This window comes from Calonectris borealis, chromosome 2 (assembly GCF_964195595.1).
Source record: "Calonectris borealis chromosome 2, bCalBor7.hap1.2, whole genome shotgun sequence".
Classification (NCBI taxonomy): Eukaryota; Metazoa; Chordata; class Aves; order Procellariiformes; family Procellariidae; genus Calonectris; species Calonectris borealis.
In genome coordinates, this window is record NC_134313.1 from 147,640,753 (window position 1) to 147,666,576 (window position 25,824).

At 42.3% G+C, this 25,824-nt stretch overlaps 1 protein-coding gene across 1 annotated transcript in view; it reads right to left on the minus strand.

Moving 5' to 3' along the window:
• Nucleotides 1-22,505, minus strand: part of NMT2 (N-myristoyltransferase 2) — a 31,521-nt gene extending 9,016 nt beyond the window's left edge. The window contains exons 1-8 of the mRNA XM_075143845.1: nucleotides 22,235-22,505; nucleotides 14,125-14,260; nucleotides 8,462-8,606; nucleotides 4,847-4,965; nucleotides 4,657-4,748; nucleotides 4,434-4,550; nucleotides 3,594-3,764; nucleotides 2,326-2,434 (exon numbers count right to left, since the gene is read on the minus strand). Of these exons, the coding sequence (XP_074999946.1) occupies nucleotides 2,326-2,434; nucleotides 3,594-3,764; nucleotides 4,434-4,550; nucleotides 4,657-4,748; nucleotides 4,847-4,965; nucleotides 8,462-8,606; nucleotides 14,125-14,260; nucleotides 22,235-22,344 (999 nt within the window). The 5' untranslated portion in view covers nucleotides 22,345-22,505. The remainder of the gene's footprint in view (nucleotides 1-2,325; nucleotides 2,435-3,593; nucleotides 3,765-4,433; nucleotides 4,551-4,656; nucleotides 4,749-4,846; nucleotides 4,966-8,461; nucleotides 8,607-14,124; nucleotides 14,261-22,234) is intronic.
• Nucleotides 22,506-25,824: the final 3,319 nt, after the last annotated feature.

Below are 25,824 nucleotides of genomic sequence, written 5' to 3' on the forward strand. Positions count from 1 at the left end.
TAAATGATTATTTGCAGTCCCAGAAGTGAGGGAAAGTGTACAGAACTGGGCTAAAATTTGTTTCTCTGCTCCACATATCAAGCTGCACTGGGCATATATTCACGCAAGTATCCTGGCTCAGGATCTCAGTCAGTCAGGAAAAGACATACAGAGACAAACATGCTCCTGTCCTTATTCTAAACACAGCCAAAATTTACCTCTTTCAGAAAACTACTTGCTCAAGAGATTAAACACGTAGAAAAAAATCTTTTTTTTTTATGTCTATAGGTACATGCACAAACACAGCCTTCAGTGAGGGTGGTATTTATTAGTTACAGTATTCATTATTTCTGAAAACCTTTTTAATTCAGATATTATTTCTGAAAACCTTTTTAATTCAGACTGTTCAAGTGATTAGGAATGATTAATTCCTCTTAAAGGGAGATGAGCTCCCAGTAGCAATGATATTCCAAGGACGCTAAGAAAAGAGGTTAAAATGCAAGAAACAGTGTTTGGTGCTGAGGGACAGGACAGTGTGGCCTGAATGAACAGATTTGTGTGACAGTATTGTTTATGGTAACAGCCTGAAACTGAGGATAAAGATCCTCAACAGCACTTAAACCCTTTCTTAGGAAAAAAGCTAAAAAAAAACCCCAAAGCATAAGACCTAAAGAGAAAATATTAGCACAAAGATTAAGTCTTTATTTTCCATGGGAGAAGCTCCCAAGTCAAATATAAAAATAAACAAACAGCTGAGGCATATGGACTCCTACATCACTTAGTTTTAAAAGTTGATTTTCAAAGCACCTATTTTCTATTTGCACATGTCTGTACAGCATGTTTGCCTTAGCTATATTTTATGAATGAGATACGATGTATTCTTTGTTTTCCATAACTTATTTTTCTGTTGAAATCTGGGTTTTATGATAAAGAAAGATGATCAGGGTACAACTGCTGTTGTTTCTAATGATTCTCTGTAGTCACACTTTTTGTACTGTAAGTAAGATCCTCATTCTTTAAACTATTATTTTCGTGTATTGTTTCCATGAGAAACAGTACTAGAGTTGCCACCAAAACCTATACTTGAAATTGCCTACTGCACTTTTTTAAACTATTAAAAATGTCTTCAAGATTTGATGGAAGCTATATTTAGCTCTCCAAGATTAAAACCTAATTAATTTGGTTATTAATTCTCAAGCTCTGAAAACCGCTGCCCTGCACGCAAGGGAGATCCTGCATGTGCAGGCACAGGTAGCATGCAGGCAGCACAGGAAACAAGTCTCTCTGACAGCAGCAGGAGTTCAGATCAAGCCGTGGCACGTGCTTTATACAGAGGAGTGCTTAGTGTATTACTCAAATATGTAAGTAGTAAAAGAACCTGCAGCATCAAGCTAAATATAACCAACAGACACAATTCTCCAAAGTCAAATAAATCATTACAAAGTACTATGAGTGAGGAAAAAAGTATTTTTTTTTATCCAAAAGGGAGGGTTGTTTAAATAAAAAAAGATTTACTGATATGGTATAGGTAAAGGATATTCTGCAATCCCTCCAAACAGAAAGGTAGCTTTCACAAGCAAAGAAATTGTTTTCAATTGTAAAGCTTAGCCTAGCTTCTATAGGTTATTAATCAAAGCAATGAGATTTTTTAATAGTACATCTCAGACTACTTACAGTGACTTGCCCTGTCATGGAAATGCATCCTAAGACTTTTTGCCAGCCTAACTATTAGTTGCAAACATGAGAAAAAACATTTTTAACTAACCTAGCTATGCCAGAACACTTTTTTGTTTGTTTGTTTTTGCTAGACCATGCAAATAAACAGCACACAACATACTGAGGTGGCTTTTGCTGAGCCTGCTCTTTGCAGAACAACAACATTTTCTGACAGAACAGAAAAAAGCTGTGAATCAGAGAGGAATCAACAATCCCACTGTACTCAGCCAACTTTCTGATGGACTTCTCTGAAAATTTTAAGACATGAACTGTTAATTTTCTGTTCCAGTAATGTTTTATCAGATTAATCATACCGAGAATAGTCTTATGCAGCTTCAACTCAATCCCACATGTTTATGAAGTCAAGGCTTCTGTTTTTTCTTTGTTTGTTTAAGGCTTCTAGGTCAAAATTTATATTTTCTCCATATACAGATTTACATTTCCAGCAATAGTTTCTTCTGTTCAGTATAGCCCTTAAGGTCTTTTTCATCAACCAGAGATTTTTTTTTTTTTTTAATTTGCTGCACACACTGTCTTTCCACAGAAAAGCCTGTGCTGTCAGAGACAGATGGAAGGTTATTTTGGGCCTCACAATAACCGTGGGGATTCTCTAGAAGTCATACTGCTTACATCAGGAAGTCTGTAGAGCTTCATTGTTCTTTGTAGAGTCATGTTTCTACTCAAATGTGAAAATTTCACCTCCACCAGTTTTCTGGGATTCAGTGATCGATGCCAATACCTGGAAATAAAATTAATAATGAGATTAAACAGTATTTTAAGTGTCAGCTTTACTTGCATCCATTTCCCTACTTTCTCACGTTGCTCCTTCTCCTCTCCAAATTTGTTTCTAAGCAAGCCTGTACTATGTCTGTAAGAAGCTTGAGCAACAAAAGGTAAGGAAAAACTATACCCAAGCAATAGCTTTTAAAAAGGCCTGCTATCACCATATTTTGAATCTAAGCAAATGCTTTTTATTACAGAATGAGTAATGACAGGGCTAAACATTTTAGTCCTTGCCATAGCCCTGACAATCTCACCATACTTACATGGTAACATTTATCTTCTTGCACAGACAGGACCCTCTGCTCATGTCTAAGTAGTTTGTTGAAGGAGATCTCCTCTTCCCAGGAGATCACTGTGCAACAGAACATCCCTGGTTACTCTAACACAGCATGGCTTTTTTTTTTTCCATCCTTCCTTACAGAACCTTACAGGATCTTTGGTGTTGATAGGTACAAACACAATTTCAAATCAAAAAGTACCCTGTCCTCCAGAAGGATAGACAGCTGAACTAATACTGCTGGAACTGAACTTTTCCCAGTAGAAATATAATCCATTCCAAGCAAATGAAATTATACTTGATTACATACAACTCTTCTCATGTAATAGTTTTCCCATCTTTATCAAATGCTGATCAAGTCCTCTCTTCTCCAGGAAAGATGAAAGTATTTCAAAAAAGCAAATCATACAATTCCCAGAAATGCTCTGCCATCTTTGGCAAGTAACCAGGTCAACTGGGAAGTGTCCCAGCAGGGAAACAGGCCACTTGAAAAACACAGGTATACAATGTTGTCATTGCTAGCATGGCTTCCACCAGAAGGTCAACAGAAACATCTATTAGCCTATTTAAGGTAGGATAAACAAACCCAAAATTAGATTTTAGTCTGATAAGCTGTTTTATCCAAGGCACTGGGAGGGAAGACAGAAAGACAGACAGACAGACAGACACACACCAAAAAACCCACCCTGACAAACACTCAGGCCTTCAGGTTTGTCAAGGCCACAAAATTTAATTTCTTTGAATTTTACGCTTTTATTGTTTCTAGCCAATTACATAAAATGTTCTTTAAAATGACTGCTATAGGAACCGATATTATTATGAAGATCACCTAAGTTACCTGCAAGTGGCCACGGGTTTGGGGAGTACCACTCCAGCAGTGTAAACAGCCTGAAAAATTCCTTCCAGGTTTACTCTTCTGGTTATTTCCCGAATCAGTACAGGTGCTACCCGTTTAGATCTCAGTTTCTTATGGACACACAGAAAATTGATTTCTACCATTTTCTTCACACTAAAAGGATATTAAATAGCGGAAAAGTTAAGAAGAGTTCCACATTGCATATTTTCATTTGCATAATTGTAGTTTTCCATGTTGTGACAGAATAATTTGAGGTAAAAATAAAGTGACAAAGTACATCTGCAACAAACACTAATCTATGATATTGCAACTGCAATGGCAAATTGTGCAATATTCAAGCTGTGTTTGCAACACTCCTTTTTCAGAGCTCTACTGAGACTTAACCAATTGCCTTACTTTAAGATGCAGAATGGCATCCAAGCACATGCTACTCGGTATCATAATACTTTATGATTGTCAGTGTATGAAGACCTGGCCAAGGAAGTCCAGCTGACTGACTATCCTTTAAATACTTTCCGGTAGGGCCAGAAAATTCTATGTCATTATCTGTATCAACCATCAATACGAAAATTCCTTAAATATGTATTACTGGTCTTCATTGTAAGGAGCCCACAAGCTTTTTTTTTGGTGGGGGGGAGGAGGGGAGAGAGTAAAAAAAAAAAAAGAGTCTCTGCTACATACATAGGATTCTTCTGACTCTTTATGGTCAGTGAGCCTCCTCCTCTCTTTTTAAGTTCTCTATGGCAATGGATACCAGTTTAAGATTTGTTTCATGGTGTTATTCTTTTACAAATACAATACAAAAGTAATGGTGCATTTTACCTGTCATAAATACGAATACTTGCAGGGATGGCACTTATGAATCCTACCAGTTTTTTGTTTGAAGACACTCTAACCCCACAGTGCCACTGGGGTAACCAGCCCGGAGGACGTAGTGCCCTAGAATTGATGACAGAAATAATTACAAATTACTGCCTAAGAAGATGTAATAAAAACACCCTTCTTTGCACTCCAGCCAGAACAGAATGTGGAACTTGCTACTCACCACAGAAGAAATTCAGGTGAATAATCAAACCTAAACATGTTATCATCATCTTCTACGTAATTCTCATTTAACAGCGTGTATAACTCCTTCAGCTGAAAACACACACAAAAAAATCCAAAGATTTATCCACACACATCAGTCAGAATAAACTTCAATGATTTTAGATACATACAAAAATTGTTTTACTTACAACTTCAGCATTGCTAAGATCCAATGTGTCCCACATAAAACCTTGTGGCAAAGAATATGGCTCTAGGCGGACATTGTCCTTATCTGGTTCAATTGCACCATGTGAAGTTATAACTTCATCTTTTGAGGGAGAAGGAAGGGAAAAAAAAAAGAAAAAAAATAACAGTTACATTGCTAGCTTTCCTGATAGTTCCCAAAACTGCATTTAACTCACATCATATATTTTCTCATAATTATGTGATAGGAAGATGAAGCTTTTAAACAATGCTGAAAAAAAAATAGTATTATTAGCTTATAGTACTTCTCATTCTCACAGATCGCATTCAGACTAATGACTATCTTATCAGAATATCTATAGATATGCACAGAACTACTCTACCTCGACTGATACCCAATATTTCATAACACAGGACAGCAATTTATCAGCACATGCACAGCATTTAGCCAGCCATGAGATCAACGGTCTCATCATGAGAAACGTGTACTCACAGCTAATAAGCTATGGCTCGGATCCTGTTTACCACTGACTTGAACAGACCTGAACTCAACAGGATTACTCGGGAGCAGTGGCATGGCAAAGCCAGGGCATTTAAAGGATGCTGGTGAAATGTGAAACTTGTTCCTAAAATCCTACATGAAAGCATGCTTTCTTCTCCTCCCTTACTTTACAACTCCAGTCCCTAGGTATATAGCAATAAACAGAAGCTGTTCCTCTTCTATGGAGCAGCACCTGCCAAATCATAGAATCATTTAGGTTGGAAAGGACCGTTAAGATTGACTCCAGCCGTAAACCTAACACTGCCAAGTCCACCACTAAACCATGTCCCTAAGCACCGCATCTACACATCTTTGAAATACCTCCAGGGATGGTGACTCAACCTCTTCCCTGGGCAGCCTGCTCCAATGCTTGACAACCCTTTTGGTGAAGAAATTTTTCCTAATATCCAATATAAACCTCCCCTGGCGCAACATGAGGCCATTTCCTCTTGTCCTATTGCTTGTTACTTGGGAGAAGAGACCAACACCCACCTGGCTACAACCTCCTTTCAGGTAGTTGTAGAGCGCGATAAAGTCTCCCCTCAGCCTCCTTTTCTCCAGACTAAACAACCCCAGTTCCCTCAGCCACTCCTCATAGTTCTCTAGACCCTTCACCAGCTTCATTGCTCTTCTTTGGCCACACCCCAGCACCTCAAAGTCCTTCTTGTAGCGAGGGGCCCAAAACTGAACACAGTATTTGAGGTGCGGCCTCACCAGTGCCGAGTACAGGGGCACGATCACTTCCCTAGTCCTGCTGGCCACACTATTTCTGATACAGGCCAGGATGCCACTGGCCTTCTTGGCCACCTGGCCACACTGCCGGCTCATGTTCAGCCGGCTGTCAACCAGCACCCCCAGGTCCTTTTCCTCTGGGCAGCTTTCCAGCCACTCTTCCCCAAGCCTGTAGCGTTGCATGGGGTTGTTGTGGCCCAAGTGCAGGACCCGGCACTTGGCCTTGTTGAACCTCATACAGTTGGCCTCAGCCCATCGATCCAGCCTGTCCAGGTCCCTCTGCAGAGCCTTCCTACCTTCCAGCAGATCAACACTCCCGCCCAACTTGGTGTCGTCTGCAAACTTACTGAGGGAGCACTCGATCCCCTCGTCCAGATCGTTGATAAAGACATTAAACAGAACTGGCCCCAAAACTGAGCCTTGGGGAACACCACTTGTGACCGGCCACCAACTGGATTTAACTCCATTCACCACAACTCTTTGGGCCCGGCCACCCAGCCAGTTTTTTACCCAGCAAAGAGTACACCCGTCCAAGCCATGAGCAGCCAGTTTCTCCAGATGAATGCTGTGGGAAACGGTGTCAAAGGCTTTACTAAAATCTAGGTAAGACAATATCCACAGCTCTTCCCTCATCCACTAAGCGGGTCACTTTGTCATAGAAGGAGATCAGGTTAGTTAAGCAGGACCTGCCTTTCATAAACCCATGCTGACTGGGCCTGATCACCTGGTTGCCCTGTACGAGTCGCGTGATGGCACTCAAGGTGATCTGCTCCGTAACCTTCCCCAGCACCGAGGTCAGACTGACACGCCTGTAGTTCCCCGGATTCTTCTTCCGGTCCTTCTTGTAGATGGGCATCACATTTGCTAACTTCCAGTCAACTGGGACCTCCCCGGCTAGCCAGGACTGGTGATAAATGATGGAAAGCGGCTTGGTGAGCACTTCTGCCAGCTCCCTCAGTACCCTTGGGTGGATCCCATCTGGCCCCATAGGCTTATGTGTGTCTAAGTGGTGTAGCAGGTCACTAATAATTTCCCCTTGGATTATGGGGGCTTTATTCTGCTCCCCGTCCCTGTCTTCCAGCTCAGCAGACTGGGTACCCAGAGAACAACTGGTCTTACTATTAAAGACTGAGGCAAAGAAAGCATTACATAACTCAGCCTTTTCCTCATCCTTTGTCACTATGTTTCCCCCCCCATCCAATAAAGGATGGAGATTCTCCTTAGCCCTCCTTTTGTTGCTAATGTATCTATAGAAACATTTTTAATTGTCTTTTACGGCAGTAGCCAGATTAAGTTCTAGTTGGGCTTTGGCCCTTTTAATTTTCTCCCTGCATAACCTCACAACATCCTTGTAGTCCTCCTGAGTTGCCTGCCCCTTCTTCCAAAGATCATAAACTCTCCTTTTTTTCCTGAGTTCCAGCCAAAGCTCTCTGTTCAGCCAGGCCAGTATTCTTCCCCACCAGCTTGTCTTTTGGCAGATGGGGACGGCCTGCTCCTGCGCCTTTAAGATTTACTTCTTGAAGAATGTCCAGCCTTCCTTTGTCCTTCAGGACTGCCTCCCAAGGGGGAAAAGAAGTTTCAGAAAGCAATTCAGAAAAAGCAAGAGAGTCAGCAACCATCTTCTCCAACAAAGACTAGGATTGACCAACTGTGTTATCAGGGATCAGATCAGTATAAAAAGTAATCTGCCAAATTCCTTACAAAGTTAAAGGCAAGGAGAGGTCACCTCACCATCTCAATTGGTACCAAGAGCAGAGAATGGACTCTGAGAAAGCATGTCTTCAAGGTAGTGTACATTGTGGAGGAAGCACGTGAACACACAGCAGTAAAAGTATTCACACATGAGAGAAGTACCATTATCCACTTAAAGCTGCATGAAAACAGTGTAACCTGCAGCAGGAGAGTCATTATCTCTGTGATAGCAAATCTATCTAATGAACAAAAAAATTAAGAGAAAATAAATAAATAAATAAAATCAAAGTTTACTCTTTGTCACCACTTAGAGTTCTTATTTTCCCTGAAGTGGAAAAGACTTCCTACGTTCTGTTGTTCAAGAGTTCAGACCTAAAATATACAAAAGAATGCTATTTCAATAGCATTTCCCATTTTTACAGAGAACATCAGAATGAGGTTTATTAACACCGTGTTTTGTCCCTATCATTTGGGAGGGGGCAAGCACTTTCCTAGAGAATATCAAGACTTCCACATAAACTACACAAAAGATTAAGGATCTGTACTGCACACAGTCCAACTTCATACCCATTTTAGAGAACAGGCCACGCAGCTGGCACACATTCTTTTAGTGGTCAGTAAGACAGATCTTATGCCCAGGTCCAGTTAAACTTACTAAGTTTAGGTACAGGTTGTGTATCCCAAAACTGGTATTTACGTTTGGTAGCCTCATCAATATTCTTTGCTGGGCCTTGGCATGCAGAGAGCAGCTCCATCGCTCTCTGGATATCTTGAAGCTTCTGCATTGGAATGGCTGGATTCTGCACACAGAGACAAATGGAAGAGGAAGCTTATTGAGTACGTTTACTTTGAACAAGTTGTACAAACATGTTCGTTTACTTTACCGTTACATATTCTTTCATGTACTTTTCACATCATGGTTAGTATAGGTATAACCTTTGGAGGCAGGAGGGTGGAAAGTTAGGCGGGCAACAGAGAAGCAACTTCACAAAATTCTTTATAGTTTTGAGTAGCTCTTGCATTTAACCATGAAACTTCAGCGTTTTTAACACAAATACTGCAGCATTAAGGCAGGATACCAGTATCACAATAAAAAGCTTCTTATATTCCCTGCCCCCCTTCTCCCCCCCAGTAAAATACAAAGTAGATCAGCTTAGATATCTAACAATCTAAAGATACCATTGGTACACACAGAGACGTTTGAAGTTGTACTTTACATATACAATATAAAATAATATTTAAATTCACTATAGTTCAGTATTTCAGGTACACTGTATTGTTACAAATATCCACTTTTTAACCTTAGTTCTATTGTATCTGCCTTCTAGTAGCTTGCAATTATTATAGTAGGTACCTTTCTCCATTGTATCATGCAGGAGTAACCATCTTGCCACTAATGCCAACTGTGCCAACACTCACAACTAAAGATAATTTTAACTGATAGAAGCAGGCAGACATAAAACAAACCAACTTTCCACTTAAAAGTTGAAAAATCTTTATAGAAAAGTTATTTGAAAAGCATAAAACCTAAGGCTAAGCATTTCTAAACTGAGCTCTTAGACCCTGACTTTTGATCACTCTGAGTAAGTGTAACTGGAATGAGAATTTTACCTGCACAGGAAAGTACAGAGGAATAACCAGAAGTTACAGACTTCTGGTCTGTAACCAGAAGTCTGGTTACAGACTTCTAAATCTAAAGGGATTTTTCTCTCTTTCTTTTTTAATCTATTTATTTGTTTTGTTTTGTTATCTCCCAAGTGATAAGTCCTGTTCTGAGGCATATTAACAGCATGCTTGTGCTCAGGTCTTCCCAGTCTGCAGTGCAATAAATACATTTGAAGGAACAGTCTCAAATGCATTGGAAAATTTAAAGCAATTCTGCATAGAGATTTCAAGCCAGATTTTTTTTTTACTGAATATCAATGATCACTATTTCCGTATTTCACTTTCTTTCTAGGATTCATGTGTTGAAAAACCACTATAAATTACATGTAATAATGATGTAAAGCTTCATTTGGATGGCCATCTGCCTCTGGTATCCTCAGTCACAAAAGGAGTAAAACTCCCTGCCTGTAGCTCAAGCAGGCCATCATTTTCTATTTATAGTAAAAACTTGTACTCTCTAACCATTATGCAATTTCTTTCTTTAATTTAAGTATTGCAAAATTTTACTTGTGAGCATGCTTTAAACACCTGTCATCTGAGTAGTTGTGAATTAACATATTTACATGCTTTAGAGCAACACTACTGCAGCATAAAAAACCTACCCTATTTCTAGATCCGGATTACAGTGACATAAGTTATTTTTCTTAACGAAAAATCAATTTGTCTACTACACACTGGCCTGATACAAATACTTCTAATGCCACTAGATAAATTCTGAAATCTTATCAGTACATTATGATATCATACATAAATATTGACATACTGTAATTTATTTAATATGTTTATTTTCAGTCTCTCATGTTTCTTCTACATTAAGAAAAAGAAAACAGAAAATCTAAAAAAAAGATATCAGGTTCTAAAAAGATCTTACTAGCATATGTAAAGTAAAAAGTGCATGTTCTGGTACCAAATACAACATGGCTAGGGACATCAGGAGGAATCTCCTTTCCTTTCAAAACGTTCAGAGATCAGCCTGGCTAAGTAGTTTACTTTCAACCCTTTTTGTTTTCCTTTAATGGAAAGCAAGAAAAACCTACACAGAACTTCACATGAATTACAAAGAAGAGTGATTTTGTTTAATTTCAGTTTAGGGGAAATATCTCCTCACAGCACAAGACGACACTGTTGTGCAACAGGGCTGAGGTACACAATGCTTTTTTTGCCTCAATTTTGGTGACAAGATCTGACCTCAGACCTTTGATGTCCCTGAGCCCTGTAGCATAGTCTGTGAGACTCCCATTAACCACAGCAGGAGAGAAAGTTAGGGACCACTTAGCAAACTAATCATGCGCAGGTCCATAAGAACAGACCGGATGCATCTGAGGATGTGAGGGAGCTGGCTGATGTTACTGCAACTAGCATCTATCAAGTTTAGAAGGTTGTAGCAATTGGTGGAGGTTTCTTACGACTGGCAAAAGGGAAATGTCACACCCATCTTCAAGAAGGCAAGGGGGAAGATTTTGAGAACTCAGGGGTCAATACTGTTTACCGATCTGGACGTGACAAAGCGTGCTTTCTCTGCAAGTTCATAGATGATACCTAGTTGGGAAGAATGGTTGATACACTGGACCACAGAGCTGCTATTCAAAGCTACTTTGACAGGCTGGAAACAGAAACTTCATGAAGTTTGACAAAGGCAAACGCAAAGTCCTGCATTTGGGACAGAAAAAGCCCATACAATGGCAGAGGCCAGCATGGACTGGCTAGGAAGCAGCTTTGAAGAAAAGAACTTGGAGGTCCTGGTGGGCAGAGAGCTGAACATGAGCCAGCAGTCTGGTGGCCAACAAAGAAGAACAGCTGCATACTGGTTGTACCACTAAGACTGGCCGGCAAGTCTTCCCCTTTATCTGGCACCCCTGAGATCACATCTCACAGTCTTGGGTTCCCCATTACAAGGCAAACATTGACATAGTGGAGTGAGTTCAATGGCGGGCCACCAAGATGACCAGGAGGCTGAAGCATGTGACATACAAGGAGAAGATGAGAGACCTTGGTTTGTTCAGCCTTAAGAAGAAAAAGGTTAAGGGAGTAGGAGAAATCTTGTTGCTGCCTAATGTTAAGATGTAAAGAAAATTGAGCTAAGTCTTTTCAGAGGAGCACAATGATAGGACAAGAAACAATGGACACAAGTTGCAAACCAGCACAATCCATTTAGATATAAGGAATTACTATATTTTTAACCACAAGCGTTGTCACTGGAATAGGTTGCCCACAGAGGTTGTGGAGTCTCCATCCTTGGAGACCAAACAACCTGATCCAGGCCTGAGCAACCTGATCCAGTTGGATCTGCTCTAAGCAGGAGGTTGGGCAAAAGACCTCCAGACATCCTTTTCAATCTAAGTTATTCTGTGAATATGTTGTATAGGCCATTGGTGACTACAATAATGACTGATAATATTGCAGATCTCGCAAGCTTCATTTGTGTCAGTGTGGACAGCCTACATCATTGGGACTTGTAATGGGGAAAGACCAAAGTCTTGTGAGATGGGCAGTGAAGTGTCCTAAAGGTCATCGTAAGCATACAATGCTAACAAGCATTTATTGCTATGGTTACACTCATGCCAGTGTTCAAAAAGTCACAAATGAGAGAGGGAGAAGCCAAAGAGACTCACGATTCTGTTTTTCTCATCTCCAGACTGGTACACCTGTTTACAAACTCACCTGACCTCAAAATCTTTTTTGAAAATCATTTTCAATGAGTTCAGAAGCCCCACTGAGTATTACCTGATGATCCTGCATATGTCTCTTACAGGTAAGGTCTACAATGTCACTTTCCTGAAATATTTTGTAAACCTCTCTTCTTTCAATAATATATTTCACATAGCACAAGGAATACCAAATCTAAATATCACTTGAGTAGCAGAGAAAATAAATATATTTCTTCACACTGATCCAGATCAGCAGTCTAAGAATGCTTTCAAAAAATCTAAAACAGGGAAGTTGTCCAAGACAGAGAAACTCGTCTACTTATTAGTGTGTACACCCAGAACCCAGCAGAGAAGGCGAAAAAAACCAGCAAACACTGATGCATTTGCAAGTAGAGAAAAGTGGAAGCCATATAAGAATAGTGAAATGGTTTAGCTGCCTAGAGCTTGAGAGAAAGACTTAAGTAAGAGCGCTTTTTTTATGCCAATAAGAGAGAAAATTTTCTAACATTGCTAACAAACTGGCTAAACTTCTTGGGACAGTAAAATAAACATGAAGAGTGCCACCCTAAATACACAACTTAGAGCAAGGATAGGCTTCCACATTTGCAAAACACATCATGCCAGAGAAATGGTGTGCAAGACTGCAAGGTGCTGAGGACTAAAATCTTGCACGTGAAAACAAAAAAAATGAAGCATCTTCCTTTTAACACAATTAGAAACAACATATGGAACAATAAGTTTGGTCAGCAGGGAACCAAGGAACTCCCAGGATACCACAGCAATGAACTATGTCTTTGCATTAACATTAAAATTGACCTCACTCCAATTGTAAAAGAGTTTGAAGTTACTTGGTTATCGCTTGCAAATAGTCTTGTATTAGCAATTCATGCCACGTGCTTTATAGAAACACAGTATCAAAACATGTGGTGAGATCAGAAAGTACTTAAGATCTCTCTACATATTTTGAAGTGTCCCCTGTGCCAAATGTGCCCATTCAAAGCAATGGGGGTGACAAAGAGAAGATCTAAAGGGACAACACAAAATCTATCAGTATGTTAATGAGCCAGAACACAACTTTTTTCCCTAAAATTAGCTGGTAGCCCCAATGTACTTGACAAATCTTACAGGATGAATAGTACTACTGGTACAACGGTGCAACTTTCTCCACATTAATCTGATAAAGCAAATATAACTACTTCAATATGCTCGATGGTCCATAAACTTTCTTATCATCATGTTATAAACTTCAGTTCTCAGGCGCAGATTTCTCTTGAGATAAAAGCTGTATGTTAAAAAGCCACCACGTCATATTATTCACTGTTCATTCAGAACACGGTAGTCAAAAGCACATAGACAATGCTATTTTATCACAAAGCCCACAAAGATTGTACACCTCCTCACGTAATTTTGCATTCTTATTTACTGCAGCGGCCTTTCAGATAGCAAAAAGTTTCCTCAGTCTGTATCTCCATGTTAGAGATTACCACATTTTATGTAAGATGACATGCTGTTTATTTGTCCAAATGAGACTCTGGTTAGTACAGCAGGTACACCTTCCCTCCTGCTGCTCATGCTCGCCATAAGGTAGCATTATACTGTACAAGTTACTGAAACTGCACTAAGCCAAGTTAGATGGTGGCTAAACTAAAGGCAATTAATCAAACACAAAATCTATTTAAAAGCATTACCGCTGCGGATTAAGATACCCTGTGATGAAGCTGTCACTAGCCGGAGTTCTAACTGCTGGAAAAGAAAGGCAAAACACCTCCTCCTCTGCTTTTCTCACAGTGCACCACCGTGGTGGTGACAACGACTCTCCAGCTAACTTCATACAGTCTGCAAACGCCAGGTCTTACCTTGCTTCTCTCTCTATTCAGGACAGTAACCATTTGCTTAATTCGGACTTCTTAAGGCAGAACTACCAACTCGCTTTTACAAAAAGCGACACACAAATTAAAATTAAATTAGAAAGCAAGCACAAATTAAAACAGAACCAGGCTCTCACCTTTGAAGGCTGTTGAATTTTAATCTCCTGGGAGTCAGACGCAGAATCTGATTTGGTGCCTCCAGAATTTGGTTTCTCCTTTTTTCTCTTCTGCTTCTTCTTCTTCTTCTTCGCTCCCAAATCCCCTCCAGGACTTCTGCCAGAGATTCAGAGAATGTGCAATGAGAAAAATCAGTACCACCGAGCTTAAAATTAAAAAAAAAAAGTTAAATATGGAAAAAACAGCATTTTAATATGAAAAATCTAACAGCAGTTTGAATGTGAAGAAAAGGCAGGGGAAAGGAAGGAAGGGGGGAACTGAGAGCATTGATGAAAAACTTCCTGCAAGTGCTTTCTAATTTGTTTTATACCCCAGCACAACCAGGCGTTTTGACACACTAGCGTCAAATTGTGACACTATATAATAGCCAGTGCTCTTTGCCAGGCTATTACCTGGCACAAACATGAAACGACCAAATTTCAGCAGAGTTTGGAGGAACTCAGGGAAGTGCAGGAACTGAGGAAAGTAACCTCCTTGGCAATTCAGTAATTATTAGCAGCCCGCTATTTTTTTCTCCTTCATGCTCAACCATCAGGCACACGTGAATTTGAGAAGAATCCAAACCAAAACATTCTGTTTTCAGGGAATTTTGTTTCTAACTTAAGCAGTGACGAAAGCCTTGCTGAAATCTCAGTAAGAAATAACACAAAACTAACCAAATATTTGTGCTTTAAAACAGTAAGTGCAATGGGGTCAACTTTAATTTAAAAAACAAAACAAAACAAAAACAAAACAAAACCAACAAAGCATACATTGCACTTGCAGATTCTGACATATTTTGATTATTGGTAATACAACTCCTTTCTTCTTTAAGGAGATTCTAATTTGACAAATAATCAAGATATAGAATCAAGATTAATTAGAACTTGCAAAGCGTGGGAGGTGTTGGCAACTCTCAGACGGAAGGCAAATAAGGAGGCAATGAGTCAGTTAACACCGAATCCTCTTCAAGAGGTTAATCCCCCAGCAAAACCACACGTACATAATGGAGCTCAAGACAGATATTGGGTTTTGGAGGGCTTGGGTGTTTTTCACTGGAAAAGAAAAAAGTCAATGCAACGAACAATTGTTTATTTTAATTCTGAAGGGAAAAAAAATCAGATATGATACTGGCAAACTAAAAGAAAGAAAACTCAGAAGAACATAACTAGTTATTAAGATCAACATGTTTGCAAGGGCCACGTTATTCACTGTAACACGCTCCCTTTCAAGGTTACAATGCCCAGTCTTTGCATCTATACCTTGTCAGAGCTGAAGTTGGCAAGAAAACACCAAATGTCCAATTGGGAGGCCAAAAGCCTGCAATTAATCAAACATGCAACTAAACAAAGACTCATTTTTGTGAGATCATTACCGTTCTCTAGAACAGCCTGTAGCGAAAGATCAACCCCGAGAAGTCCTTAACATTCACAGTTACATTGCGTTAAGTTATGCTCCCAGAAAGAGGGGAGAGTTTTATAAATGCAGCACCCTCTGGGATCGGACCAAGGAGTTACTCAATGGCCACAGTGTAGCAGACCAAACACTCACACAGGAGAGAGTAGAGAATTTGTAGTATTTACTAGAAGTCTGCAGAAACAAAAGATGGAGTTGTAGAAGCGAGGCAGGGAGAAAATTTTCTGTTGCAGAATGAAGATACTGCCCGATCACCTAGACGATTCTGTTAACCATTTTTATACTCTCAGTTTAAAATAATTAAATTTAAGTCTATTTGAAGGCCTGCACACCAAGCTGACATTTTGTACAGAATTTAAACATAGAACAGACCCAGAGGCCTGGCAAGAGGTTATAAATATGAGAGAGTAAAAAACAAAACAAGACTAGGACCTCACCACCTCTGGCAAAACTGAGCTAAAAATACTAGGGAAAGCAATTTCACCTTTGCTAAGGTTCATTTAATGAAGCACTCTTCTACTTTCTTGAACTGTCCACAAACTTTTGCCTTTTCCTCTAACGTCTCACATAGAGCAAACAAATGATGCCACTGTGTCCTTGAGCTGGCTCCCAAGGGCTTGTGTGTTGAACAGAAGTCTACTAGGAGTTTCAGCAAACACCGTTCTTGAACAGATGCCCTCAGCAAGCACTGAGCCCCGAGTCGCACCGGTGCAGCTCACTTGCCTTCTTGCCTTTCAGCAGGAGTCGGCCCCAATTTCACCACAGGGGGATTCTGCTCACTGGGATTACCTGAGGGTCAATGTTTTATTTCGTTTGGTGAAATAATGAACGACTGTACTCAAAAAAAAAGTTTGGCAGCTATGGAGAAAAAGCAGCTTTGCCAAGCTTTACTGATGTTATCCCCAGTTAAACTGTACTTTTACCAGGATAATCTTTGTTTGTTCTTTGACCAGCTCAAGGTCTTTTTCATATAGAAATGCATACTTTTTAGCTGGGAAAGAAGGAAGACAGGACTACGTTGCTGTAAAACATACCTGGCGTTTAAAACTACTCATTTTTTTTTAAAGTCTTCCAAAATCCCAGTCCTCGGCTTATGACTTTCAGGTTTAGAGCTTTCACACTGCCTCTTGCTGATGGTATCTTTGTCTGATAGGTTATCCAGGGACCGTTCAGGGCAGTTATTCATGCACAGTCTCCTGCTTGGCTCAGTCTTCTTTTACTGTTACAGTCCACAGAACGTAAAAATAGCTTTTAAAGAGAGATCCACTCGTCGTTCAACTATTTAGGCACGCCTGCAACCCAGAGGTTTGGCAGCACACAGAAACTTCTACTGAGTAAACAGGTTTGTCCAACACAAGTTACAACCAGAGATACCAAGCAAATTAGGGCAAAAGCAAAATGAAAACATCTCAGGATTTTTAGTCCTTCTCATACTCTGCCTTGAAAAGAACCGAAAGGCTCTAAAACTGGGAGTGAGAATGGCTGGGAAGAGAGGAACTTTGTAGATCAACTTGTAGCAATTATGCTGGACAGGACAGCACAAAGGATAGGCAAAGGTAACAAGATTAAAAGCAAAGACTCCTATTAAAAGCTTTTCTCTTAATTAAACATTCTTGTGTGCTGACTGAGTTCTCCTTTGTCTGGTCAGATACACCGATATGATGACACCACGAAATGTAGCTCACTCTTAGAGGTTTGGGGGGGGGAAAAGTTTCCTACTTCCATGAAAGCTGACCTTTAAGCGTGAATCTCTTTTGCTGAACTACCCTGCTGCCGTTGAAGTGACACAACTCAAAGCGCAGATCCCACGCGGGAAGCAGGAAAAGGATATGCAACTCAGGTTGATGCTACGGCTAGCTGTCAGGTCAGGAAACATAACCTTTTCACACATCAGATCAACACATCTGCCCCAGTCCAGCCCACCACACAGGCAAAAGCTGGGTATACTAAGAAAAATTCAACGTTAAGACTTAGGGAAGATTTTGATTGTGTCAGTCTAGTAGAGACATGCTTATACCAGGAGCACTTTACTGACAGGAGGGCGAGCCTACGCGCTGAGGGTGAGGCGTACCTAAGCGTGGACGTGGTCCAAGATATTTTTAACTGCATCCACGATGATGGTTTTGTCAGTCTGATGAATAAGAAAGAAGTGAGGCTAGCACAAAAATGATATGCAAATCAAAATTCAGCTGAGGCAAAAGAAGAGTCAAAAGACCTCGTTCTGCCCCAAAAAGACTTAAGCTTGCCACAGAAACAGGCTGTGGATATGACTTTGAGACAATCACTTAGGCCCACAGTTTTATGATTTTGTCTGCAAGTTACAAATGCAAGCCCATGATCCCACCCACATACCTTTCCACTTATGTACACACATCTGGTGTTTTGCATAAATGTGAAAAAAGACTTTTGCTTCTCCCTGCATGTGTTGTTTGTTCTTTTTTTTTTTAAACTGAAAAATGGGGATACTTACTGCATTTGGGGAGGAGTGCGGCAAAGGCAGAGAAACTTACTTTGTGGAACTCTGAGCAAAACCATGAAAAGCTGAGATGGAAAAATCAGGAAGAGCATGACAGTTACCCTACTCAGGTGATCAAACTGTTTTGGCTTCCTTGGTTTTGATTTAAGATTATCTTTCCCACTGAATATTCATCAGTGTTATTTTAATTACCTTTTTGGACACTAAATTCTGCTTTAGCCGAAACAGCTTTTTGGAATATCAACATCTGTTTTAAATTACATGGAACGTTAATTTTAAGTTAGCAATTTCTCAAATTTAAAACCAAACATGTACTTTAGAGGTTTATTTTTAAGCTGCAAAGGCCTAGGCCTGTGTGGGGTTTTTGCCTTCACAGTATTTTTTCTCTCTCTGTGAGCAAGTGAGGTTGCAAAACTACATTTCTGAAGGTGTTATATAGATCTTTTTGATCACAAAAATCAGTTCTCATGTATATGGGCAAGACTCCAAAAAATTTCAAAGTAGTATTATTTATACTAGGGTTGTCCTTGGTTCATAAAGAAAATGGAGGCTTAGATGCAAAGGGCTTTCCCATTGCTCTATTAGACTACCACCACTTCAAGAGAATAAAAAGGTCCTGACCAGAAGGGCTTATGTCCTTCAAACTCCACTTACTAACAAACTACCATTACTAACAACCTCTCTGGACGAAGATTTCATTTGCATACATTTCAGTAGTTGGAAATGCAAGTTTTTTGAGATGAAAACCTAGTAGCAATGCCTTAAAACCTAATCCAACAGATAATCCTCAAAGCTCTGCGTGTTTCCTCTGCCTCCCCCTTCAAGTCTGTAAGGCTGTACTCCAAGACGTAAATCTCGCCTGCTAAAACTGAGCACTGTCTCCAGTACCTTAATTTTTTTTTTTTTTAATCTAAAAGCAGTGCTGGTTATAAAGTTGTCATTTAACAATAATCAAAGGGGCATACTACTAAAATATTCAAAGTAAATCATTTGTGAGGGTTGGAGGGAGTTGTTTAAAGGTCATACTTTTTCCTCATCTGTTTACTAAATGTTCTGTGCCCAAAGCCTTTCTGCCACTGAGCATAAGGAGCTATTTAGAATGAACTGAGAGACCTTACAAAGCCAGGCTCAGCAGGGTGGATTCAGGTGCAATAAATACATTTTTTCTACTTACACACTAACAAAGCTATTTTGTAAACAACACTTTATTATGAAACAGAACAAGTACAGCATAATGCATCTAGCAGGAGCAAGCTGCAGACACAGAATAGGAGAACAGCAATGAGTCACACAACATACATAACCCTGCATCTCAAAAACAGGAGCAGAAACAGAGGACAAAGATGTTTGCACACTTGAAAGCTATAAAATAGTATTTTCTGCTGCACTCATTCAGTGCTCAAGCACATAAAAAATAGTAAATTTAAAAAAAAAATTCAAAGTCATACATACTCACACAAACCATGTTTTTTTGTGGTCAGTATTATAAGGACCTATTTTCAAATGTCAAGAAACAGCTTGAAAGTAACTTCACTTACAAAGCAATCCAACTACAGACTGACACACAACATACTCTACCTCCTTCTAAAAAAGTGAGGGTTAAAATAGCATGAGATTAAATACTGATTGGCAGCAATGGAGACCATTCAGAATTTAGCAAGTCAGTTGACACAGTGATAGTCTCAAGTAGTAAGACTGCTCATAAATTGCTTAGGTATATAAAACCTAATCTAAAAGCTCAAAACAAACTTTAAAGCTACCTCAAAAATTAATATACTATGATAGGGAGAGAACAGGGAATAATTAGGTTCCTATTACCATGGATTAATCTCCCAGATCAAGAGTAAATCTTTGTGTTTGCTGTAATGTAAGATTTTTCTTTTCATTTGATAGAATTTGTTTGAATACTTCAGCCTGCAGACAAATAGTAGCAAATAAGATTCTCAAAGATTACAGGAAAATAAAGTAATTCAAAAGTCAATATTAGACTTCGTGCATCAGAAACGTGATAGAAAACTGATACTAATACTTAGAGGCTTCTTCTACTGGAATGATCTACCACTAATTTAATTAAACTTCACATTACTCGGAAGCATTCACTTTCTCATTCAAGGATGAATAAAGCAGCTTCTCTGAAATACTCGTTAAAATACATTTGGGATATTCAACAAAAACAAGTTTTTGGGCATACAGCTCGCAGCCACAGCAGCTGTCCCTCAGAGCTCAGCGAGACCCAAGTTGGAGTAGAGCAGCAAGCTGCGATTCAGAACACACCAAAGTGCAATTCTTTGTTCCCCGGCTGCTTCTCGCACACTGCTTCTGCACTCGCTGGCACAGCAGCCCGAGCGTGTGGCTGCAAGCTAGCCACACCGCAGAGGGCAGCTACAGCTCGGTCACGCACACAAACAGAGGAGGAAACTGGAGTAGGAATAAGGTACGAATGAATTCTAGACAGGCATCACCCAGCTATCAAACAATCTCTCCTGGAAGGTCAGGTTGGCTCCTTCGAAGAGCAATAAATAACCATTCTCTGCTCTTAGCGGTGTTACTTTTACATATTTGGGAATCATCAACTGTGGCATGTTTACACAAACAAACATAACAAAAGCCCCAAGATAATTAAACACTATTTTGTCCCTTTTAATATCCCAGATTCATATTACTATAATTATTTTAGCGTGCATGCCATGAATTCACCGACAGAGCAGCAAGCATCAAAGTTTTCCCCTTTCCTGCCTTTGAGACAAGTCAGTCCAAAGTCTCTTAGATTTCTCTTGCCACATTTAAGATGCAGAGCTGCTTGTTGCCAAGCAAATCCTAGGGGCAGGAGATGACAAATAGTGTACATCCTCAAACATCAATCACCTACAGAAATGCTCTCAACCAGATGAATCAGAACCTCATGAGGAAGATATTTGTGTAGCGGTGTATAGATTAACCTATTTCTATTTTAGGTTACTCCAGCCACTCCTAGTTGCGACAACAAAGTGTTTTCTCTGCAATCACATTTTCTAACCCCTCAAAAAAGCAAAAAAGTAAATTTAAATGAAGTCGATTTTTAAAACACGTTCCTCCCACTCCCCTGCCCTAAAAGGCCCCAGCTGCAGAACAAGCCAAACCCTTGGCACCTTGTGCTCGGACGGAGCCACGCAGCCGAACACTAGTCGGATGCAAGGGGCCGCATTTATGCCGGCTGCCTCTCCCATCAGCTCCCCAAGCAACTGGAGACAGCGCCTGATCCGCGGCGTGGGAAGACTTAAGACGCAAGATTAGAGGAGAAGGAACTACAACCAGAACAACAGCGTCTGCTCCGGCGAGCGCCTTGGTAAAACACGCGCTCTACTCTCCGCAGCCTGTGGATTTAGAGGTAATGTTTCCTTTTCGGACAATAGGTGACGTTGAGGAGGAGTGTCTGCAGGACAGACTGACACAGACGACGCCCGGACAGGTCCCCGGGCCGGGGAGGGGAGCGTGTGAGGGGGTGTGCGAGAGGGCGCCCGCCGCGAGGGCTGACCCGAGGAGCCGCTCCGCTGGAACCAACCGAAACAAGTAAGGGAGCCCGGGGGCTCTTCCCCAGAGCGCCGTGACCCACTACGGGGGGGCCTCCTCACGGCCGAAGAACCCAAGGAAAGCCCCCAAATCCTGAAAAAGCACAGACAACAAAACAGGATTTACCCTCCCTTCTAAGGCCCGCCTTTAAGGCCGGTGTCCGGCGGGGAAGCGCCAGCCCCGCCGCCACCCTCACCTCAGGCCAGGGGCCCGGCTCCCCACCTCTCCCCCTTCGCCGGAGGCCGCCCCCGGAGGAGCGAAGGGAGCCGAGCCGGGCGGCACAGCGGGGCCCTCCCACGCCCGCACGCTTGCCAACTGCGGCGGGAGGCAGCCCGGGAAGAGGGCGCGGGGTGCCGCCGGCGGGGCCCCCTCGGCCGCGGGCGGCACACGCGCAGGCGCCGCGGAGGAGCGGCGGGCCGGGCCGGGCAGCGCCATGCAGGCCGCCCGCCGACTGACAGGAGTGCGCCTCGCACACCCCTCACCTCCCCTGCCCACCCCGCCGCGGGGCCCGCTCCCGGGGGCGCAGGGAGCTCGGCCCAACCCGCCCCGCACGGCGGCCGCGGCTGCACCTCCAGCCCTACCGCGGCGGCGGACACGGGGGCTGCCTCCCCGAGCTGTGTCCGCCCGCCTGGCCCGCAGCGCGCCCCTACCCCTTGGCGTGCTCGGCCTCCTCCTCATTGTCGCCGTCTATGCCGCAGGTGTCCTGGTCATCCAGCTCCAGGCTCTGCTGGCTGGCCGCAGACTCGCTGTCCTCCGCCATCACGGGGGAAGGAGGGAGGGGAGGGGGCGGGGGAGCCTATGAAAGGAACCGGGGCGCACGGGCAGATGCAGTCCGGAGGAGCTCCCTCTAGCTGCTGTCCTCCCCCGTGCTGGTGGAGGAGGCGGAGGCCGCCGGGGCTGCTCGGCCGCTCCCCGCCGCCCCGCGGGGGACCGGGGCGGGGCCGCGCCGCGCCGCGCCGCGCCCGCGCCGCGCCGCGGGGGGCTCGGTCGCCCTGCCCTGCCTCGCCCTGCCCCTCACACCCGGCGGCGCCGCCCCCGCGCCCAACAGCGCTCTGACCCCCTCGTAGCCGGTATCCAGCCCGCGCCCTCTGCCTTGCCCGGGCCTCAGGTCCCCGCACCGGGTCGGCGCGGCCCCCGCCGCCGGGGCGCTGGCCCCCGCCGCCGGGGGAGGCCCGAGGGGGAGGCCCGAGGCGCAGGCCCCGCGGTGGCCGTCCCCGGGCCGTGGGGTCGGGGCTTGCAGGCAGGCGGGGGCCCGCCCGCTCGGTGCGGCGGCAGCTGCTGGGAGCGCGTTTTGCCAGCTCCCTGTGTTTCCTTCTCACACCATAAATACTGCGACGCCAAAGTTGCCGCTGGCAGACGCTGCCGAGGCCGCCGTGGTGATCCCCCTGCACGTCCGTGGCCACCGGCTCTCACAGGACTTGGTGTTTTGCCGAAGCCTTTTGTATTTCTAACTGGAGTCGAATGATAATGATTTGAACCGAGGTAAACAAATAAAGAGAAACTTGTATTAATTATTTGAACTCTCGTGATTTCCAGGGTCATATCAAGATTTCTGGATGAGATTCAGAATTTCTGAGTGCTTGATTAGTGCAGAACGATGTGCCAACAATGTTGGCAGTGCTGCCGAACATCACATTAAAACATAAGAATAGGATGCATCAGTTGTAATTTCTCCTTATCCCTACTGCCCTCTTGAAAGTCATTTAAGGTGAGGAAGATATTGCTTCCTCCCATTTTGATTTAAGGTGGTGTAATGTTTTGCTCTATCAGATATTGCAGGTGACATGTCAAGTAAAAGATCTTACTGGCCAAGCAGAAGACAGCTGCCCCTCCAGCTCTGCCCTCGCAGTCAAACTGTGAACCTATGTGTATTGAGCACCAGCCCTGGGCCACTCTGTGTCCTGCTACACTTGGTCCTTTACAACATGCGAGTTGCCACAGGAACTTGTAATTCAAACACGTAAGATTCTTGAAGAGTCAAAGGCAGACAATGTAATGATAAAAAATCCAAGGCCCGGGTCACCCTGTCAGCTGTACTTCGTCTATAACAATTCTCCTGAATTACCTCCCAACTTCTCTTGGTCTAACCAAGTAGTCAGTTGTATCATACAGAAAGTGCTGCCCTCGTGCTGTCAGATAATTACTGAATATTTGTTTCCTGCTGCAGGTGGACTTCTGGAAGCCTCTCCTGCTTTGTTGTGAAAGGACAGAGGGAAAGACAATTCTGAATGCATAATGGAGTATGGGTTTATCAGCTGTGTGATCTATCATGGTACACTCTGATGTCTCATGACTATGTTCAAACCTTCAGTGATTACAATCCATGCTGGACTTCCATCATCTGACAGGTATTTTCTGTCTTGACAGTTTTGAAACACTAGCTGCGGTGACTGGAAAATTCAAGGGTACTAAATCAATAAGGCTAGAAAATATTAAACCAGCACATTCTAAATAAAATAAACTGTGACATAGCACATGTATCTTTAAAAACGGCAGTTGTTCCTGAATATGGCTAAATTGTTAATTGTGGTGTTGATCTCCCACAAATGGATGAAGGGAGAGAGAAAAAAATTGTAGACAGGTGGCCTACCCTCAACTATTGCAAAACTGATGGAGTCTGTAATTAACACTTGGCCAAACATGACCTCCCAATGTCAAGCCGTCGCTGTAGTTCAGAGGGGAAATGTGCCTACCATGTTACCACAGTTTGAAATGACCTTTAGAAGTAAACCTTCAGTCAGTTGTAATGTATGGGAGAGAAATGAAATCTCAAAACAAAGGCACAATACCCAATAGTTTTCAATAACAAAAAACAATTGTGAACAGCTGCCCCATAGCCTGGAGAGAAGTTAATCCAGTGATTACCAATGATTTTTTTCCCACTTATAATAACGTGTAGGAGAAAGTGAGGAATAGTATGTCAATGACTAAACAGCTATATTGAATCACTGTGTTGGAGAAACTGTGGGTTTAACCATCTTCTGTCCTTTACCACAATTCTCCTCACTTCATTGAGACAAATGAGCATAGGAAGCCTGGATCCTGACTCTTCTTGCAGTTCACAGTGACGATAAAAGAGGCAATACGAATCTTTCCCAGCAAGCTACCACTTGCTGTCCCCTGCTAGAAGGTCTCCCTGGAAGGGGGATCAGGAGGAGTATAGCTGTGGAATGGCTGTTACTCTAGACTTCATAGCATGTGTGAAGAATATCCTTATGGATATTACAGTTTATCTCCTGAGAGGCACAACTGAGATTATACTCCAGATTCGACTGTTACAAGGCCAAATGACAACACTGAATTGTGCTTTGCGTTTCATGAATATGCGACTTTTGCTTATACCACAAGTAGAGAAGTTGACCAGAAGCGGGAGGTATGCATCTGTCCTGCACTGAGGATTTCTAATGTAGCTTTGTGTATCTGAAGTTACCAGATAGATTCCCAGAGGGTTTAAATTCACTTTACAGACACTGCTCAGCAGTTGCACTACTTCATAGATGTTGGCTATCACATGCATAGATGTTTTCCCGAAATAGAGCAGCAAGGTGAAAAAATGTACCCCTGAATTTCAGGACCCCACATGCTCAACCACAGTGAGTTAATGGAGTATGTACTATTAGGACAGTAAACAGCATGAATGGCACCTGATGTGCCCAAAAAGGCTGACTGTGGGCATCTGTACTTCCAAGACCTCTGTTGTCACAGGGAGGTATGTCCGGGAACTCCCCAAACTGCCGCATATTGAGTGATGCAGATACAGCCCACACACTCACGCTGGTCTAAGCAGGCCATCAAAAACTATCCATCAGAAATGTTTCATTTTAAACTTACCACGTAAAGAGCCTGTGTTTGTGAAGGTGTGAATTTTCTGGTTTTAATTGATTAAAAAGACCTCTTCCTAGATGTACCGGGAAGATAAAAGCCTTTTATTTTATGAAGATTAAAAAGAAGAAAGCACAGTCATTTTACACAAAAGCTAAAAAATGAATAATAAGGGAAAATAGACTTCCTAATCAGGAGATACACTTAACTTAATACTAAACAGCATATCATGAAATCAATTAAAATAATTCCAACATTTGATGAATTACTCATTGGTTGGTTGGTTATTTTCATAGGTCTCCTTAGAGCTTTAGTAGTGAGTCTAGGTTTGCTGCTAGATGTAGCCAAAATATCCAGTTGCTTACGGCAACAAATTGGAAGAAAGGAAGAAAGGTCAATAGAACACTACAGATGTAGC